This window comes from Martes martes (genome assembly GCF_963455335.1).
Source record: "Martes martes genome assembly, chromosome: 11".
NCBI classification, from domain to species: Eukaryota; Metazoa; Chordata; class Mammalia; order Carnivora; family Mustelidae; genus Martes; species Martes martes.
Window position 1 is genome coordinate 5,282,586 of NC_137899.1, and position 19,403 is coordinate 5,301,988.

At 51.7% G+C, this 19,403-nt stretch overlaps 1 protein-coding gene across 3 annotated transcripts in view; it reads right to left on the bottom strand.

Moving 5' to 3' along the window:
• COBL (cordon-bleu WH2 repeat protein) overlaps positions 1-19,403 on the bottom strand; it is a 262,604-nt gene that overhangs the window by 14,111 nt on the left and 229,090 nt on the right. For all 3 annotated transcript variants that reach the window (XM_080818254.1, XM_080818253.1, XM_080818252.1), the window contains 3 exons: positions 15,532-15,841; positions 3,697-3,791; positions 643-2,489 (listed from right to left, as the gene is read on the bottom strand). In XM_080818254.1, coding sequence (XP_080674380.1) covers positions 643-2,489; positions 3,697-3,791; positions 15,532-15,841 — 2,252 coding nt within the window. The remainder of the gene's footprint in view (positions 1-642; positions 2,490-3,696; positions 3,792-15,531; positions 15,842-19,403) is intronic.

Genomic DNA, 19,403 nt, shown 5'->3' on the forward strand with positions numbered 1-19,403 from the left:
TGCTGCCCTCCTGAAGACCATGCACGCTTTTAAGTCCTGCAGACGCGAGTGAGAACCCTGGGCCCCCAGCTGCTGGCGGTGTGGCCTCGGGCCAGCACCCCTGGTTGTGCTGTGCCTCAGCTGCTCATCTGTGAAGTGGAGCAGACGGCTCCCAGTGCGGGGCGTTGGGGCCGGCTGCCTGGCTGGGGACGGGGGGTCCCACACTGTCCCAGTTGCTACTGAACGATGACAGGTTGAGCTTCCAGAGGTGTGGGAACATCAGGCAGGAGTGGCCCTGGCCTGACTCCTCACTGACTCACACCATCGTTCCCGGACCAGTTAGGGGACACCCACCCGCCACCTCTCCGCTCCCCTGGGCCCAGATGTGGACCCTTTATCTTTGACATCTTTCCCCAGGGGAGTCAGGGGTTTAAAGGCAATGGGACAACCCCAAGCCCGTTGGTTTTTCTCTCTTCTGTGGTTCTCAACACTCTAAGGCAGAGAGACGAAACCCTCGGTGGAAATCAAACCCGAGCATCCGGCTCGTTGTTCCGCTAGCCCGCCCCTTCCCCAAGGCCCCGAGGATCTGCGTGGGGAGCCCCTAAGCGCGGACGGATGGGGAAGGTGTGTCTATGCCCTAACGGCAGGTGCCTGGCCGCTTACCTTGCGAAGCCTGTCCTTCCCTCCCGCGGAGTGGATGGCTTCCATGAGAGCGCTGTGCAGCGACGTGTCTTTTGGGGCTGGCCTCTGGACCACGGGTCGGAATTTCTTCTTTGGCCCAAAGATGCTGGGTGGCAGCGTACCGTCGGTCTCAGGCTCATCTGTGCACAACAAACTGGGCTTTTCCTCGTGCTCTGGGGGCTCCTGTTGGGCGTGGTTATTCGTGCCGGACCCTCTCGGAGAGCAAGGAGGCTCGGCGTGGATGGGGACCCACCGGGAGCCATTCACCAGGGTCCTGCCCGGGGTCTGATCGTCCCCTGGGCGGGGCGGCGGGGGCTCTGGACCGTCCAGTGTGTACTTGAGGGCGGAAGCTGAGCTGGTCTCTGGGTCCCTGGTGTTCAGCTTTCCCCTGAGGCTCCAGCTCTGTGTCACAGAAACCTGATTCCTGACGGGCGGGGTGTGGGGACCTCTGGGGACACCAGCAGGACAGTCTGGAGCGCACAGCTTTCCCGGAGGGCTGCCGTCCGGCACTCTGGGCAGGGCTCCTACTGCCAAGGCTTCACTCTCGGTAGGGGAGCGTGTGTCTGGGTACGGCCTGGGGGCCGTGCCATCTCTCCCCGCGGGAGGCGGTCCGTCCGGCTCCGGTGCTCTGCCTTCCCAGGTCTCCTTGGCATGCCCATGCTTCCTCACCACGTCAGTGGGGGCTCTCTGGGGCCCCATCTTCTTGGCAATGGCAGAGGCCACGTACTGACTGGACGTTCTTCTCTGAGGCTTGAGAAATGAGACTTCTGTGGCGTTCGCTGCTGGCACTTTCCCATGACCAGGGGCTCGCAGGGGTGGCCGGCTTCCGCCCTCCTCTGGATGTCTCCCTTCTTCTCGGTGGGCAGACTGCTGCGGGGGCGACGTCACTTTGGGGCCTGGGATGGTGGGCTCTGCTCCGAGTCTGCTTTCTTGAGGCTGCGGCTTTGCTGGCGTGGCGGCAGTGGGGGTCCTCTTGGCGGAGCCCTCTGTGGGCTGGCCAGAGTGTTTCTCTAGGGAGTTGGACCTCCAGAATTCTTTGACCTTTCCAATGGGTTGGGTTTCCGAGTCAAGGGCGGATGGCGACGGGGCTATGGTCCTGCCCCCGTTCGCGTGGGGACTCACCAGATTCCCGAGTTCGTCGATCTTGATGGCACCCGTTGAGAGCGAGACCCCTCTGTCGTAACACCTCATCTCTGACTTCGGAGGAACGATTTTATACGTCGTGAGGCCGTATCTGAGTCCGTAACTTCCCCCTGGGTTTTGGCCCCGTGCACACCATGATGGTGGTGCTGAGCCACAGCTCTTACCCTCGCCTTCCCTGTCCCTCACGGGCTGGGCGCTCGCCTTCTTGCCGGCCTGCGTCTTCCCACCGAGGGCAGAGCCAGCGCCCTTTCCACTCTGCTCTGCATCTGGGCGGTGCGTGGGAAACGCAGCAGCAGAAGTCACCTTGGCTTCCATTTTAGTCAGATTCACAGCCTCACAGGGGTTGGAGGGGGCGGGTTTGCTTTCTTTCCCGATGTCGTGGGGAGGAGCGGCTGAGCCGGGCCCTTCGGCCCTCCTTCCCTGTTGCTGGCTGTGCTCCCCGTGACGTGGTGGTGGGGGGACTTCCAGGCCCACTGTGCCCCCCAGGTCAAAAGAACCAGCGTTGTTGTTTCTATTGGAAAACACCCCCGAATCTACAGGGTCATCGGAAACCTCCCCGATGAAGGTGACCGGGATTGTGTCCTCGTCGAACTCGGGGACGGTGGCTTCTGGCACACAGGGAGGGGACACGCCATTCACGGAGCCTGTCGGCAGGCTGCCGCCAGCTTCGGAGCTCTCTTCCAGTTCTGCAAAGGAGGACAGACACACGTCATACAGACGGCCACCCCAGTACGAATCCCAAGCCAGTGACTTACTGTAATCACACCCTGGCTTTGACCTTCCTGAGGTTATTTTTGGGTACGTTGTTTAGGTACATTTTAAAGTGCCATTTCAATTTGTCACCTACACACACCTGGGGCCCCCGTCTCTCCTCTGATGGCTCAACAGAGGAGCTTTTGGCCCAGCCGCCGGGTCTCAAGGTAAGGTGTTCAGGTACAACATTTTGCCAACATCCGTGGCTTGCAAACTAGATCTGTGACCCTGAGCCCCCTGGAAAGGCTGTCTCAGCGCGGAACACGAAGGCGGGTTTGGGGTTTTGACCTTGAGCTTACTCGCGTTCATCAGAAGCACCACAAACCCCATGGGGAGATGTGCTCGCACATCTCGAGAGGCAGATGACTAACTCTGGGCACTACCTCAGAATTAGCCCAAAGGACACAGCGGGTCCCATGGTCAGAGCCAGAGGGACACGGGATGACCATCTTAGCTTTTTCAGCTCTGTCCAGCACATCTTCAGAGGACAGAAGGCTGACAAGCGAGTAGACTATGGCTGAGCTCTGCACTCCGTTTCGTTCTGGTTTCTGTTTGAAGGCACGGCCCGTATCGAAATTTCTGGATTACCGTCGCCGTGGGCCCTTATTTGAAAGATTCCTTGGTTGTCTACTGAGATCGTCTGCATCTGCTTCGGCCATAAAGCATCACCTTCCCCACACCTATCTGTACCACAGCAAGCATTCCACCGTGAACGGGTTCACCGCTGAGGCCGTGTGTACTGAATTTCCCTCCGAGACGTGCCAAACGTCAGCGAGCCAAGCGGTGCAAGTCATCGTCAGGGAACCTGTTTGCCTGTGTCACCCCGTGTTTCCCAAACTCATCTGGGCACTGGAGAACTTTGTTTTCTTATGTGTGTAGAATCCTCCCCAATGCACACAATCAGTACCACCCAGAGCACTGGAGCCACTGTTCAGACGTGTCCACAGTACTGTCCTGCAGCCCTGATGGGAAGCCATTTCGAGAGCTGTGCTCACCTGACTGCCCCTTACACCCAGGCTTTCTTCTGCAGGAACTGGGTTCCTCCCACCGACCTTTCCCGCCTGGAGCCACAGCAGGCATAACCCCCCAGAGCCTACAGCCGCCCAGCGTGACACTAGCAGGACCGACAGTCGCGCTCACCTTCCAGCTCCTCATCCAGCTCCTCGAGGGTCTTCTGGAACTGCCCGGTGAGAAACAGGTCTTCTTCGCCACTGGGGGTTATAGTCACTTCGGGTCTAGGGAAGACCAGAGAAAAAGGAAGGGCGTTCATTTTTCTCATCCTTTCTTTCTTTACTCTCTTCTGGGACTGTCCGAGGAAGGCGCGAAGCACCGCCAAGTTCATGCAATTCTGTACTCATGGGGTCCTGCTGCCCTCGGGGCTGCCGGGACGCAGTCGGGGTGTGCATGTGTGCACACGCACATGCGTGTGTGAGTGGTAGCAACAGTTATAACAGGGACAGTGATAACCGCCTTCCCCCAAGACTGGACAAAGCACCCCCCAGGGAGGGCCGCCCGCCGTCCCTCTCTTCCAGGAGCAGCCTGCACGCACCGGGCTCCAGACACAGGACTTCTGCACGAGCGCTCTTATTACAGACCTTACAAGCGGTTTATAAGGCAGGTAGGATTCTCGTTGTTTACAGATAGGAAACCAGGTGCCCAGACACTAATCGATCCGTCCAGGTTCACATGGGATCAAAACCCTGGGGGAAAGCCGGCCACCTCCAGTGTCCAGAGGCACCATGTGGCCCCACCACCTGGACATCTAGGAAGATGCCAACCCGCCTGCTGGGGGGAGCCGGAACTCGCCTTATTTGCGTCACTGGGACAATAGCATCCACGGGACGTCTAATGCCAGAACAATTTTAACACAGCCTTTGCAAGGGCTCTGGTCTCTGTTTTGGCTGCGCGGAGAACAGAGACATGTCGAGGGTAATTGTCTATCTTCAGTGAAAGCTGGAGGTCTTTTCCGCTGATTGTTAAAATTGAGGACCAATTTCCATCACTGTTAATCAGGCCCAGATAATGATGCATGAAATATGCTTTCCACAATCCTCACTTACGTAGCAAAGTTTGTGTTCTGATAAACGAGTCTTTCTTACTTGGTGGCTGTGTCCTTTTGGGAGCCAGGAAGCAGCATCCAGATTAGTCTCAGCTAATGTCCTCTGACAAGCCAGACAAAAGGGGCTGGCTTGGTGTGCATGTGGGCCAATTAATAAGGAGCGAAAAGAGCAAAGACGGCCTTTCTTACTGCTGTTGCTTGGACTGGAATTGAATGCGTTCTATTAAAGTTGTGGTTTTCTCTTTTATGGACCCTTATGCTTTAAGTACATTTCATTTACATAGTTAACAAAAATATGTAGTGGAGGAAAAAATGGATAGTGCTATGTAAAATCATATTCGCAACTGAAAATGGTACTTTTATAATGCCCGATCTTCATTTGGGATGCATGAGGCTCAGCTAAACAAAATTCTACATGTACTTTTGCTTCAAAGTACTGCAAAGACTTCAAAGCGTGCTAAACCACATCGCTTTATGAGAACAGAGTGATCTTAATGAGAGTTAAATACAGATTTAAAATAAGAATCCCACTAATGCTATCATTTTATACATGTTAAGCTAGAAAGTCACGGCAAGCTGTTGAAACGCAGGGAAGCTGAGACCCTCACACTTGTTGCTACCGGCACGGAATGGAAATGCACGTCGAGAAACAAAGCGTCGCTTTAGCTTTGTAGGAACTTGGTTCACGAGTCTCTTTAGGTAATTTGCCTCAAGGAAATGATCCTACAGCAAGCAAAAGAGAAACACAACAGTGTTCATTGAACTTATGGGAGGAATTCCAAAGCATTTAGCAACACTGCGTGTTGATTTCAAAGGGCATTAAAATCAGCTGATTTGGAACCCTGGAGTCAGTGTGGAGGCACAGCTCAAGGCTTAAGGCAGCATGCTACCTGAAGAAATCAAGACATATGCATGGGAGGAGCTTGATAGTCTGGAACCAGCACGCGCCCATGGACAGGGGCTGTAGAAATTTAGACAACCACCACCAACCCCTGGGATTTGTTGAAATGAATGAACTACAGGTAGTCTGCTATCCCTTTTGTCTTAGAAGTATACTCATTTTGGTACAGGACAGCTTGGACAATAGGCAATCTTTAATATATTTTTAAAGATTTTATTTATTAGAGAGAGAGACAGAGAGCAGGGGAGGGGCAGAGGAGAGAGAGAATCTCAAGCAGACTCCACACTGAGCGCGGAGCCTGACATGAGGCTCGATCTCACGACCCTGAGATCATGACCTGACCCGAAATTAAGAGTCGGACGCTTAATAGACTGAGCCACCCAGGTGCCCCAGTAGGCGATGTATTAAATGGCCAAATTAAAAATAACCCTTTGGGCCCTTTCTGACCATGAGTGAGAACTCTTTTTTTGCAAAGTAGTTCACATTTTTGGGATATGGTGCATGATTTGCACAGTGTGTTATTTTATTTCATTATCAGTGCTTAACAATCCCAGTGAGTCTCAGTCAGCCTGAGCTGCCCCCTAAAAAGCCATCGGTAGCCAAACCCCAAGGGCCTGGGGCTCCTCAGCTGTCCCCCACCCCTCCACAGTCCAAGCCTTCCTGCTGAAGTCTGGGGCCCCTACCCGAGTTCGAGAGTTCTAGTCCCTCCTCCCTGCTTCTGCTCTCCTGTGTCCCCTTTCCTCTGTCTGCCTCATATTCTCCGGAGGCTGTCACTCAGTCCCATTCCAAACCTCTCCCCGCCTTGCACCTCCCGCGGCCCTCTGACCAGACCCTCCGATGTGGGCTGGCCTCCTTGGGGCCCTGCCTGCCCAAGGGGACGGAGTGGACACGTGATGGGAGCTGCCGGCCTGGGAGGGAGGGTCTGTCCAGAGTCCTCGGCTGGGAGGCTGCCCCCAAGGCTGCTGACCCACTCGGCTCGTGCGGCCGGCTCCTCCCGTAATGCAAAGCTGGGGAACCTGTGCTCTGGCCCCGATCTTCTCGTGAATGTTTTCTGGAAGAAGCCAAAGTCAACGTCAACGTATCTATTTTGCTTGCCAATGTAAAATCTCATGAGGGAGAGATTGAGTGATACTTGCTTTTCCTTCCTCGCCCACCGCTCTCTACTTGCCCACAGAGGGTTAGTTACGGATTGTAACTATTCCTCTGTCCCTGCAAAAACCAGTCCAAAGCCCTTCGTCCTGAGCTTGGAGGTCAGCATTCTGTGGGCTAAGCAGGAGAGCCCGGGAATGTGTCCCTGGAGTCGATAGCTGGCAAGGAGCAGCCACTTCTGCGTAGCTGAAAGTGAACACGCACAGATGCTCCTCTCCCGGGCACCTTCCGCGTCCCCCCACGTACACCCCAGCCTTCAGGCAGGTTTCGTGTTGACAGTCTGTTTTGGCCAAAGACCAAGAAAGACAAAGAGCAAACACACACAGTGCAGACATTCTGATACAGGGTCGTACACCCTAAATAAACACGACCAGCAGCATTTTCTCACACCGAGTGCGGCCGCAGAGAACCAGGCTTGCAGGGACTGCCGCATCCAATGTGAGGGACAAAGGGCAGGGGGGCGAGGGCGTCAGGGTGACCGAGCCCCCCATGTGGCTCACGGCCTTGCCAGCTTCTGGCGATAGGACACGTAGGAGCAGTTGTGTCAAATCAGCCCCAGATAGATAGGTTTTGTTTTTTTGTTGTAATTTTATATGAGAAAGAATCAAAGAACACGAGCTGATTCTGACCCAATGAGGCTTGTGGGGTCACTTCTCTCTCTCTTTTTTAAGATTTCATATATTTATTGGAGAGACAGAAACTAGGAGCAGGGAGAGAGGCAGAGGGAGAAAGAGAAGCAGACTCCTCGCTGACCAGGAAGCCCGACGCGGGGCTCCATCCCAGGACCTTGGAGTAATGACCTGCGCCAAAGGCAGATGCTTAACCAATGGAGCCATCCAGGTACCCCAATTATTTCTCTTTCTGATGTAGCCAAAAGAGTTTCCTTAAGTAATTTATCCAATGGCAGAATTAAAAAAAAAAAAAGTCTGAGAGGAAAAAATTGTCCCTTTCCGGTAGCAATTCAATTTGTTGAGGACAACCAAACTGACTCCTGCATTTTCAAAACAATTACTTGATAAACGAAAGGCAAGAAGCTTGGGAAAGTCTACAGCTGATGGCAATCATATGTGTTCAACTTCCCATTCCATTTACAAGCGTCCCTGTATTTATGGAACTTCAGAGTTCGAGAATCACCGTGTCCCCTAAAAATAGAATAGGAGCCATACGTATAATTTAAAATCCTGTGGTTAAAAAAAAAAATAGGAGAAATAAAAAATAGGAGAAATAGGTGAGATTAATTTTAATTAAGTACTTCAACTTCACTTTTATTACACCTTAATTAGCATACTTGATTTAACCCAATACTTATGCCACATTATTGTCATTATGTATTATCATGTAGTTAATACGAAGAACTCTTTTCTTTACCCCAAAGTCTGTGTCTTCTACACTTCCACACATCTGCATTTGGGTCAGCTTCCTGGCAAGGGCTCAGCAGCCAAACATGGACAGAGCAACGGTATGGAGCGACCCAGTTCTGCAAAGTCCGAAGTGGTGAGTATGTATGTATGTATGCATTTTTGGAGGGGTTTTTTTTTTTTTTTGGAGTGCTTTTAAAATGCTCCTTTGTAAACGTAGTTACATACAAAGTATCTGGGTTTTTAGGACGTGTTAAATATTTCTAGGTGCTCTCACAAAGTTCTAGGGTTCTAGAAGGTGTGAGATGCTTCTAGGTGCTGCTGGTCACAGAGTTCCTGTGGTTGTAGAGTCCTGGGGCCCCCTGGCCAGCACCAGCCAGTGGAAAGGCAGGACCCTGTCTCTTCCAGCCCCTCTGCTGCCCCACACACCCTCAGTTTGTCGACGTGACCAGAAACTCATGCCCTACAGGGCTCCACGGGTCTCACTGCTAATGTCCTCATGCCTACCACCTGCTGTTAGCTGGGGCTGAGATGGACTTGGGGATGGCCAGGAAGAGGATGGGTGAGGGGTGAGGAGGGATGGCAGGCAAGACAGTGGCGGGGGCTCCCTTCTCCTGAAGGGGCTGCACCTTCTGTCCTTTGTGGCTCTAATGCGCTTTCAGTGGGGTCCTACCTTTAAGGAACAGAGCCTGAAACCCACTTATCCAACCTCTCACCTACTCCTGGCTGCTGTGCGGATGTTTCCCAAAGGCACCCAGAATTTACAGTCCCACGATGTTGATACTCTGATAGATACATCGTCTGATTACAGCAAGACTGCCTTCAGGATTCAAAGGCTTAGAAATAAAACACATTCCACTGTAACGCTCCCCCCCTCCCAGGTAGCTAGGAGGCAAAGTCCTCTCTGTTTTCTCCCCTTATCACAAACAAGTGTACACAGACAAATTGTTTCTTTCCAAAGGCGCTACAGAGTTTAAAGAAGCAGACAGACAATCAGAGCTAGATACAGAGTCTACAAATCAACAAATCACCTTTCTGTCCTTCCTCAGGCAGTTGTAAAAACTAACTTAGCAACTAACAATACCAGGGGTCAGGTTTCGAAGGCTGCCAGTTCATCAGGCACTCTTCTAAGAGGGAGAGGTCCCGTGTCTCTCCACGCACTAAGGAAATCGATGCAAGGTCAAGCTTTCGGCACAAGGGCAAAGCTGCCGACTGAGAGCAGACAGGACCCCAGGCAGTCTCTGGACTTTTTCCTCTTTACATGGAGTTGTTCTTTAAGTTTCGGGAATGTTGGCTCAGGCCATATAGAAAAGGAAGATGCATCTGGGAGGAGATGTTTAAACAAATGTAGGTCCCAGGCTATGACTCCTGCCCTGGGCAGAGCTGCACCCAGGGCCACTCCCAGGTGTCCCCAAAATAAGGGGCGATCATTCCATGTGCATCTGTGTTTTTCTGCGCTCTTGGGCTGAATTCTTCCTTGGGCTTGTTTACTGGCTGTGCTAAGTCTAGAGGAAGACGCTGGGAATGTGTTGTCCCCAGTTTGCGTTGAGTGCACAGACTTATTTTGCAGTGAAAGATTATAATTGGATCCATCCGAACGACTTGATGGAAAACATCATTTGCAGATCACAGCGCATAAACGGTATTCCAATTATTACCAGGCACTCACACTTGCTCTTTTTAGAAAACCGGTATTTATTCTTGAGACTCTTCAAGAATTCAAAACCCTGGTTCCAAGGGCATTCAGGGGAGCCCAGCCAGTGGGTGGCTGTCGCAGCCGGAGCAGGGCCTCGGAATTAACTGGAGGGAACAGAGCCGTGAACTTTGTCACTGGCCTGAGTAGTTCCAGAAGGACGCTTTAAGCTGAGGCCAAAACGACAGGAGCCCTGGAGGAAATTGTACTTGACCTCCAATTTGTCAATACGGGACCCGGGGCAACCCTAGCCGAAGCCATTCAGATGGCTCTGACGTCTACAGGGTGTAGAGAAAGGAAGCACAGCCAAGCAAACAGGGACCTCACTCCGCAGGGTCTTCTCACTCAGGTCACAAAGGGTCTTGTGCTGTTGCCACCAGCGTTCTGTGACTACCTGAGTGACAGAGGGCTGGCAAAAGGATAGGGTCCTCCGGCAGAGCAGAAAGCCACAAACGCTCCCCATCTTGCTGGGGACTGGCCCCAGCGTACACATGCTGCAAGCTGCAGGTGCCTGAGACTGTGGAGGATGGCTTTGCCACCTCTCCGAATGCACCCCAGCCTGGGGAGACCCAGCCTGGCCAGGTTTGCCCACGCCTTCCAGGGCTTGGCATTCAGATGATGGCCTGGTCTCCCAACCACGGCTGTGCCCAGATCATTGCTTTTGGCCACACAAGAGGAACATCCTTTCTTACCCGCAGAAACTAGGTATCAGAATCACGCAGGGCAGAGCCAGGAGGCTGGATCTGGGGACCAGCAGGTGGCACTGAGAACAGGGGTGCCATCTCCTTGGAGGAGAGGTGAGGCACGTGCTTCAGGGGCACAGAGAAGTGTTAAGTGAGTGCTGCTGCCAGGTCCCCGTTTGCCCTGCCTGTCCCCCCACCCTGGGGGTGCGGGATGTCAGGAAACCGGGTCTACCTTACTGCTTCTCTCATCCCCGTAGGACACGGGTGCTCCCGTCCAGTGTTCCGATGCGGTTTTCTGTCCAGGTGGCTGAGCTCAAGGCTGCAGCTCCACGAACAGGGCTGGCTTCTGCTCTCACACAATTTCAGCTTGATCCGGGGCTGGCAACCCCCCGCCCCAGCCTGGGTTCTCATCCCACTGACCCTGACCACAGGCTGCTCTGGACCCCTGAAATCGGCCTGGCTCACCCAAGTTCTGCAGACTGGACCTCTGGCCCAATCCTGGTGCCCACCCCCCTCCACCCCTGGGTCTGGCCCCACCCCATCCTGCCCCCTCCAGCCTTCTTCCTGCTCAAGCTCTCAGTGCAGCCGGAGCTGCAGACGGGACCACAGAGGGTGCCTCTGGAACGCACCGTGTTCATCCAAAGAGATGTCTTCTCTCCATATCCACGCAACAGAGGGGAGTACTTGTAGAGGGGAGTACTTTCAGCTTGACAGTGTGGACAGTGGAAGGCACAGAACGGCATTTCTAAAGCAGTGCTTAACAGAGCCTTATCCCAGGAACACTCGGAGGCAGGAGGGGGGGTGGGGGGTACTGAAACAGGCTGCTTTCCTGCAGGATTTGTAAGACTTTCTTATTTCACGAAGAGGAGGCTAGAGGGAGTTCCCACATGTATCTGAAGCTATTTTCCAAGAGCTGTCGCACAGGAGACACCTGGGCAATGACAAGGATATTCCAAAGCTGGAAAAGAGCAGGCAGAGGGGGAAGGGTCAGGGCGCCCCTTAATACTCAGTGGAGAGCACATCTGGGAGCGGGGCCGCTCAGCACGCAGACCTGTTTGGTTTGGCTCGACGGTCTACCTTGGTTGCCAACATGTAAAACTTGGGGCCTCCTATAAAAATTTGGATTCCTGGCTTCTCTTCAAAAGCCGGCCATGCTGGGTCTGCGATCCTTCCAGGTAAGTCTGGAAGGAGGGAGCGAGGCTGCTTTGGAGAGAGGACTGAGACTTCAGGGCTGCTCCCCGTCGTCGCTCACCCTCATTCTCTGCCTGGCCCCCGTGAGCCCTTGAGTTGAAACCCCAGCTTCTACCCGCTTCTGCGTCACTCCGAGCTTGATGGAAAATCATACTGGAGATAAAGATGGGACCCCACACCACAGTCTCGGAATCGGTCTGACTTGTCAGGGGAGTGCACTCCTGCAAAATAAACTTCTTAGGTGTTCCCGGACTCAGTATGGATGTGGGGGGGGGGAGCTGCCCCATGTACAATGGCAAGCATTTCTCTGACTCCAGCAGGATGTGCAAGAATTCAACTCGTTTCAGCCACTAAGGACCCAGAGACACCATCCGACCCCACAGGTGGAGGACTCAGTCCCACCGGGCTGCTCCCCACCCCCACATTGAGACCCCAGGCTCCTGCTCCTGACCACCGAGCACTGCAGAATGGAGGCTCCAATGCCCTCCTCTTTAGGTTCAATTAATGTGCCAGCATGAGTCACAGAAGTCTCGGAAAGGCTAAGGTTGACCAGTTTATTAAAGGACATCATAAGGGATATGAGCCAGAAGAAGAGATGCATAAGGAGAGGTAGGGGGAGGGTCTCCCATGCTTCTCCAGGACCAGTCTCCCCAACCTGCTGGTGCTCACCGACCCAGAAGCTCTCCAACGCAGTCCTTTTGGGGTTTTATGGAGGCTTCATTGCACCATCACGATTGACTAAGTCCCTGGCCATTGGCTGATTTTATCTCTAGACCTTCTCCCCTCCCAGGAAGGTCAGGGAGTGGTGTTGACAGTTCTACCTTTTAGTCACTTGGTTGGCTCCCTGGGCAACCAGCCCCCATCCAAAGGTGCCTTCCAAAAGCCATCTCGTTAACATAACAAAAGGCCTTTATCACTCTCAACACTCGGGAAATTCCATGGTTTTTGGGAGCTGGGAGCCAGAAACTGGATGAAGACCAAATATTTATGAGGTATATGTTTTCGTCATTTGACCAAATCGATATTTCTTATGAATTGCAGTATTGCACTAACTATGGTCATTCCATGAAAAGTCCAAGGCACAGGGTGGATCTCACTCTGAGACAGACAGTGGGACAGCACAGACAGGGCTAGGGGGCTCAGAGACTATTTTCATCTTCTTTAGAACGCTGGGCTTTCAGAAGCCCAGAGAATTCATGGTGCCCATTTCCTAAACTAACAGCGGTAATTTTGACAATGTTCCTATCTGATAGCCAGGCAGTGCGTACTCTACCATGCACACTGGGCATTTATAGGCTTATCACACCCCTGAGAGGTAGGAGGCGTTATCTGTGTGCACAAGCAGACCACAGGGCCCGCAAAGTTATGAGGACTCGCAAAGTCCAGGCCACTACTTAGCGCTGGCTGTGGGCTGGTCAGAGCCCCCCCCCACACCCTGCGACTCTCAAATTCCATGGCCCCCCAGAGATGAGGGCAGAAAAACATGCCCTGCTCCCTACTGGGATAAAGGATCAAGTTCCAAACCCTCCATGATTATCCTGGCTGTGGCCACAGGCAACATTAACTCTCGTATTTGGATAGGAGTCAGCAAGATTTTACATCAGGGGTCAATGCCAGCAAAGCAAAGGATGACTAACATGAGCATCCCTGGGGCCAGAATTAAAAATGTCTGATTAGCCTCAGATGTAGGGCTCGGGTGTGCAACCTCCATGCAAACTCACAGAACAGACCTGGAGATTACTGTAGAAAGCGACTTTTTAAAAAAAATGTTTATTGGATGAAGAATGAATTACCATAATTTTTCTCTGCTCTTATAGATGCAAACAGCACAGGCTAACACACTGTGTATGTGTATGTGTGTGTGTGTGTGTGTGTGTGTGTGAGAGAGAGAGAGAGATGAGGGTGTGGGGGAGGAAGGGAGCAAGTGCTACCTTCTAATTTCCTGTCAGATGAAATACAAACTTGGCCTTGAAATGGTCCATAAGACTGACGAGCTATACACTAAAACTGTTAGAGGGTGTAATTAACAAATAGGCAAATGCTCACGATAAATCCTGAGGTAAAAAGAAATCAAAATAAATTATTACTGACACTACAATGACATTAACCAGGTAAAGATCTGTGTGTTCATATGGACAAAGTGGGAGCTAAACATGAAAGGCATTCATTTGTTTTGGTGATCTAGTTGTGAATTTTGGGGGAGCACTCTCCTTTTTGTTAATACTTCCATAACACTGTAAGTGTGACTGATTCTTAAAATTATCTACAGGATGAAAAAACTGCCGGGCCACAGAGAATAAGCCTTCTTCTTAGAAGAATGAAGAAAGACACGACGGCAATGGGGTGCTGGGACAAGGTCAGACAGATAAGCCAGGTCTACAGAACAGAGAACGGGGGGGCAGATACGTAATCCAAAGTAGGGCTGGGAGTCAGTGCGAAAAAATAGATTTCCTTCTCCACATCACACCCGAAAATAAACCCAGGTAGTTGAGAAGCCCAAATGTGAGAAAGCAACACTAAACTTTTATAAGAAATTCAGATAATCTTTAGTCCTTCAGGGTATGAGAAGGGTCTCTTAAAATGCAAAGACTATACACATTCAGGAGAAAAGGGACAAATTTAAGAATATTAAAATGAGAAAGCAATTTTAATGCAACAAGAGAAGACAAAGTTACATTCAAGGCATAGTCTTAAAGACTCCCTGTGTGGAGTAAAGAACTGATTTACAGAGTAAGAAGAAATTAATGAATTTTTTTTTTTAAAGTAACGTCCCAGGGGCGCCTAGGTGGCTCAGTGGGTTAAAACCACTGCCTTCAGCTCAGGTCATGATCTCAGGGTCCTGGGATCGAGCCCCACATCAGGCTCTCTGCTCAGCAGAGAGCCTGCTTCCTCCTCTCTCTGTCTGCCTCTCTGCCTACTTGTGATCTCTTTCTCTGTCAAATAAATAAATAAAATCTTAAAAAAAAAAAAAGTAACATCCCAGTTTGTTTTTGTTTTTGTTTTTTTAAAGGACAGTCTATGGGGGTGCCTGGGTGGCTCAGTTGGTTAAGCATCCGATTCTTAATTCTGGCACAGGTCATGATCTCAGAGTCATGGGATCTAGCCCCGAGTCAGGCTCTGTGCTGGGCATGGAGCCTGCTTGAGATTCTCTCTCTGCCTCTTCCTCCATCCTTCTCCCCATTCTTGGGCACACTTTTCTCTCTCTCAAAATAAAAAATTAAAAAGGACAGTCTATAGAAAGGCAAGTCATGCAAGAAGAAAATCAAAATGGTAATGCACATATGACAAGATGCACATTCTTACTAATCAGAAAACTGTGAAAAGTACGTGATGTGCCATCAAACACTTGTACGTGTGAGAAGCGGAGGTGTACTGATCACAGATGTCGGTGCAGGTGTGGATGTCAGGCCGTTGGGAGACCACTGTAGGGTCTGTAAACCCAGACACTCGTTTTGGAGAGCAATTCGGCAACAGCCCACCATAGCCGAGGATGGGTTTTTCTGGATGTGTACTAGTTTGTCCTCTAGAAAGCGCTCTGTGTGTAAACGGAGACATATGTCCAACTTTCTCATTGTTTCCAGTGGTGTGGTAAACCAGTATGACCTAAGTGCCCATTAATTAAAAAGTAGAAAAATAAATGAACTCATGAGACACATATCATCACGGATCGATGTTAAAAACACGATGTTGAGTGAGAAAGGACACTGTATGGTACCATTTACCTAAAAGGAAAAACGAACAAGCCAATCTTGGGTATTACTTACAACCACCTACAAGTCTAGAAAGAGTCTGAAAACCAGGTTGTGGATCGCGAACCCCCACATCGGGGAGTGGCAACTTTGGAGGGCGCCTGCCATGCGTTGGTCGGGTCACCGTGAACAAAAGACCTTCCTCCCCGAAGCTAGGATGGGACCCCCCCTCTGCAGCTGTCCCCGACTCACCTTGGATGCCAGTTTCCAGAGCTGTTCCTCTCCCACGTGGGGCTCTTCTGGGGACCCGGTTCTGGAGTTCCAGCCAGGTCCTGGTCACTGCCGTCTTCCTGGTCGGTGGCCCACTTATCTTTGGATTTCAAGCTGTCGTGTTGGGAGTCCAGGGAGATGATGTCTGAGGGGGAGCTCACCACTCCAGAGTCCTCAGCTGTATCTTCTGATGCGAAACAGCTGCTGACAGACACTGTCTCCTCGGCCTCAGACAGCACCGGCGGGACCCTGTCTGTGCCGCAGGGACTGCTGGGGCCCAGGGGCAGGCTCACTGGACAAGACACGGCAAGGACAGGTCAGCCAGCACGTTTCCACACCAACCTGCCTGACTCACCTGCGATTGGAATTCGGGGCGCGAGGAATCAAGCAAGACCTGTTCCAGCCCGACAGCTCCCTCCAGAAACATTTTAACTTGGAGGAACCGAGGCATATATGTGCTCGAGAGCAAAACTGTCCCTCAAAAACCACATTACGAGTCAGACTTTTGGATTTTTATCCCCTATCTGACTCTGGGCTTGCATATTTAAAAATTCAGATGAATGACACAGTGAACGCAGTTCTGTGAAGTTGTTTTAAAATGAGTTCTTGAAAAAAGAACGTAATCATTCCCGAATATAAACAGATTTATAAATAGCTAATACTGTTTGGGAACTTCTGGCAAATGTTCAGTATAAACATCTGAAATATGAAAGGTGCGCTGTGTCGGCATCTGGCCCCCTCTTCATTTTTATTTTATTTATCCCCCCCTCCTTCACTTTTACACATGAGACCGGGAGATCTGGTCCAAAGAAGAGGTGATCTGAGAGGATCACCTCCAAGAAAAATGAAAAAGAACCAGAACAAAAGTGTGCTGGGTGGAGGTCCTCTGGCCCCTTGAGCATTAAGTGAGCTTTACCACAGCAGAAAAAAATGAGACACAGAGATTTGCAAGGATCAGAGTTCCATGGAACTTAAATATTAATGATGGGGGAACATTGTAGCCATTTGGCAACTCTACCCTACCCAGCAAGCTCTTCAGACACAGACATATTAAGCTTGCAAGTAGAGTCAGCTCCCGGGTTCTCTGAAGTCACTGCTCACTCCATGCCCAGAGAAGGACAGGAGCACCCAAGTTTGGACCGGCTGCCTAGCCTAGCAGGGCTGTTTTCTTTTAATTTCATGTAGAAACAGATTTTAAACTTCAGTATCTCAGCCCTGGTGGGCCAGGAAGTAAGGCCTATGTTGTGTTGGGAGTATCGTGTATTTTATTTATTTAGTATTTGTAATTTTTTTTTTTTTGGTATTTTGTTTAAAAACCATTCCTCTGATACAGAGCTGCTGGGAGCCTAATGTGAATACAGGCCACAGGCGTTCCCAGGGCTCACTGCACATAATCAGGCACCGAGACGAGGAGCCAGCATCCCTGTCCTCAACCTCGCCATGGCTTTCACGGGACAGCACACTGGCAACATGGAATTAACAAGCCCCAAACAGAGCTAAGGAGAACATTCCGTCAGGGGTTGGCTTATTTGAGATCCCAAACAATAAAATAAACAAAAGAACAAAAATTAAAAAAAAAAAAAAGAGACATTTCACAACAGAGCTCAAAAGTATAGACCAGAACACAAAGGAGGAATTGTTTAGAGAAGCAGAAATGCACAAGGCAATGTGTCCGAATGCAGTGAATGCTTTTGACAATGCCCGCCTTCCCTAGGCGTTCTTCCTGGCTTTTGTTGCCTGGCTCTTAATGAGAGGGTAAATAGAAGGAGGAAACACTGCCTCGGGACCCGGACAGCCAGACCCTCCCTGTCCCTGTTCGCTGATGAGCCGCACCTTGAAGGCTGCCGGCCCTGCTGCCCACACAGCGGGTGACTCCACAACGCGATGGCATTCCGGGGACCCCGCTCAGAGGGGCGCCGCCGCACAGCCATCAACGGCAGCCCAGAGGGCCGAGCCAGACCCCGGTTACCCTGCCTTCCCTTTTGTCGCTGTTGCACAACAAGTAGGTCAATGAAATTCACACTTTTTCTTCTATGTGGTGTAGGATACTGGGGAGGAACATAAAGATTTCAGGTCACAGAGACCAAGCAGCTGAATGGCGGCTAGGGTGGGGGTCTGGATGGACCCCTCGGTCTCAGTTTTGTCTGGGAGGAGGCTCATAGGCCACCGCAGAACTGCGGGGAGGGCTCGGTGTGATGCCCATCCACAGGGCAATGGCCCTGGTGTGTCTCCACAGCTGGTGGGGGTGGGGAGCGCTGTGGGGGTGTGTGTGCCAAGATGGGAAGGGCTCTGTGATCAGACTGAGGGCACAGATTTCCAATCCAAGAGTCCTGGCAATCGGGGGACACATGGTTGAAGAGGGGACAGACACATACACAGAGACTGACGGTGCCATACGCTAATACCAACTCTAGGTGCATTTGCACAGGTTGAATGGGGCTGGCTGGTGAGAGGGAGGGGTCGACACACTGAAGGCAGCAGACAGGTGCTCCGTGCGGCCCGGGCCCCCTTCTTCCCCCCAGCAGTCACTTCCCGAGTGGGAAGTAACCCCAGGGGTCTGCTCCCTGAAGCTGACCTCTCAACAGGTCCCACCTGCAGCTGGGACATTCTCCTGACCCACAAGCCCTGGAAACTCAGAATGCATTCCTGGTGGACGGGGGACTCCAAGCCCACGTGGTCCCCTTTTTCTCCAGTTATGAGATCCAGAATGCTGGTTGGGGCTTGCTTTGTACCCTTCAGAAGTTTTGAGGGGAAAAAAAAAAAGTGAAAGTCACTGCTCTAAATTAAGCCAACTGCAAACCTAAACCGACAAGGTGTGAGAAGGCATCTGGAGCGTGTACGTGTGAAACTATTTTCACGATACACAGTAAAGACTGTAGTTACCGGAGCTCCCCTCTTGCCCAGGCGAGCCCTCCACTTCTCATGGAGCCCCTTCCAGGGCCTGGGTAGCTGCATCGTTGAACCTGCTAGGCAGGTGTTCAGTGAACACCCCCTACCCCCCCACCTCCTGCCCATGCACCATGCCTGGGGCCAGGGAGCCGGAGCTGGGCAGGAGCGTAAGGGCAGTCCTGCTCTCGGGACTCTCTCCGGAGGGTGGTCACACAGGCATTGGAAGGACGGGTGCATAAATGCCGAGGGACCAGGAACGGGAGCAATGCCACGTGCAGCAGGTGGTGGGGACGTTTCGGCAAGGACGGGAGGACAGAACGATGGCAGTGATGCGGGCACTCAGCCCAGGGGACAGGCCAAGGAGAGAGCAGCAGTTGCAAGGGCTCAGACTCCTGTGAGCGACTTCCCGCCACACTTCTTGGGGAGCTGTCAAACAGCTCCCAATTTAGAGATAGGAAGGACCATTCCCGGGAGGGTCCAACCCGGCTCGTTGTGACTTTCATGTCTGTCTGCAGTCAGTTCTGTCAGTCTGAGAATCTTTGCTTGGAATCAGATACCCCCTCCTCACTCGCCCTGCCCCGACTTCACATCTTTCCTCTGCTGGGCTGGTTTCTGCTATTAACCCTGTGAGCTATAACATGTTTTGACAATTTCTGAATAAGATAAGGGTGCAGGAGACTTTTTGCTTTATTGATAAAAAGAAGCCCCAAACATTAACGCTTGGAGGTGCTTTGGCTGTCATGAGATTGGGGCCTTCTAGATCCTTCCGTGCGCGCCTCACCTCCCTCACTTAGCCCCTGATTCCATGAAGCCAGTGGTCCAGGGACCCCAGCTTGACATCCAGGGTAGATGGATGAAGGCTGGATTAAGAGCCTGAATCCCACATGGAGGTCCAAGTTCTGCTCTGAATTTGGAATAGCCTTTCCCCTTTCTGTAAAATAAGCAGGTTCTGATGAGCTCTAAAG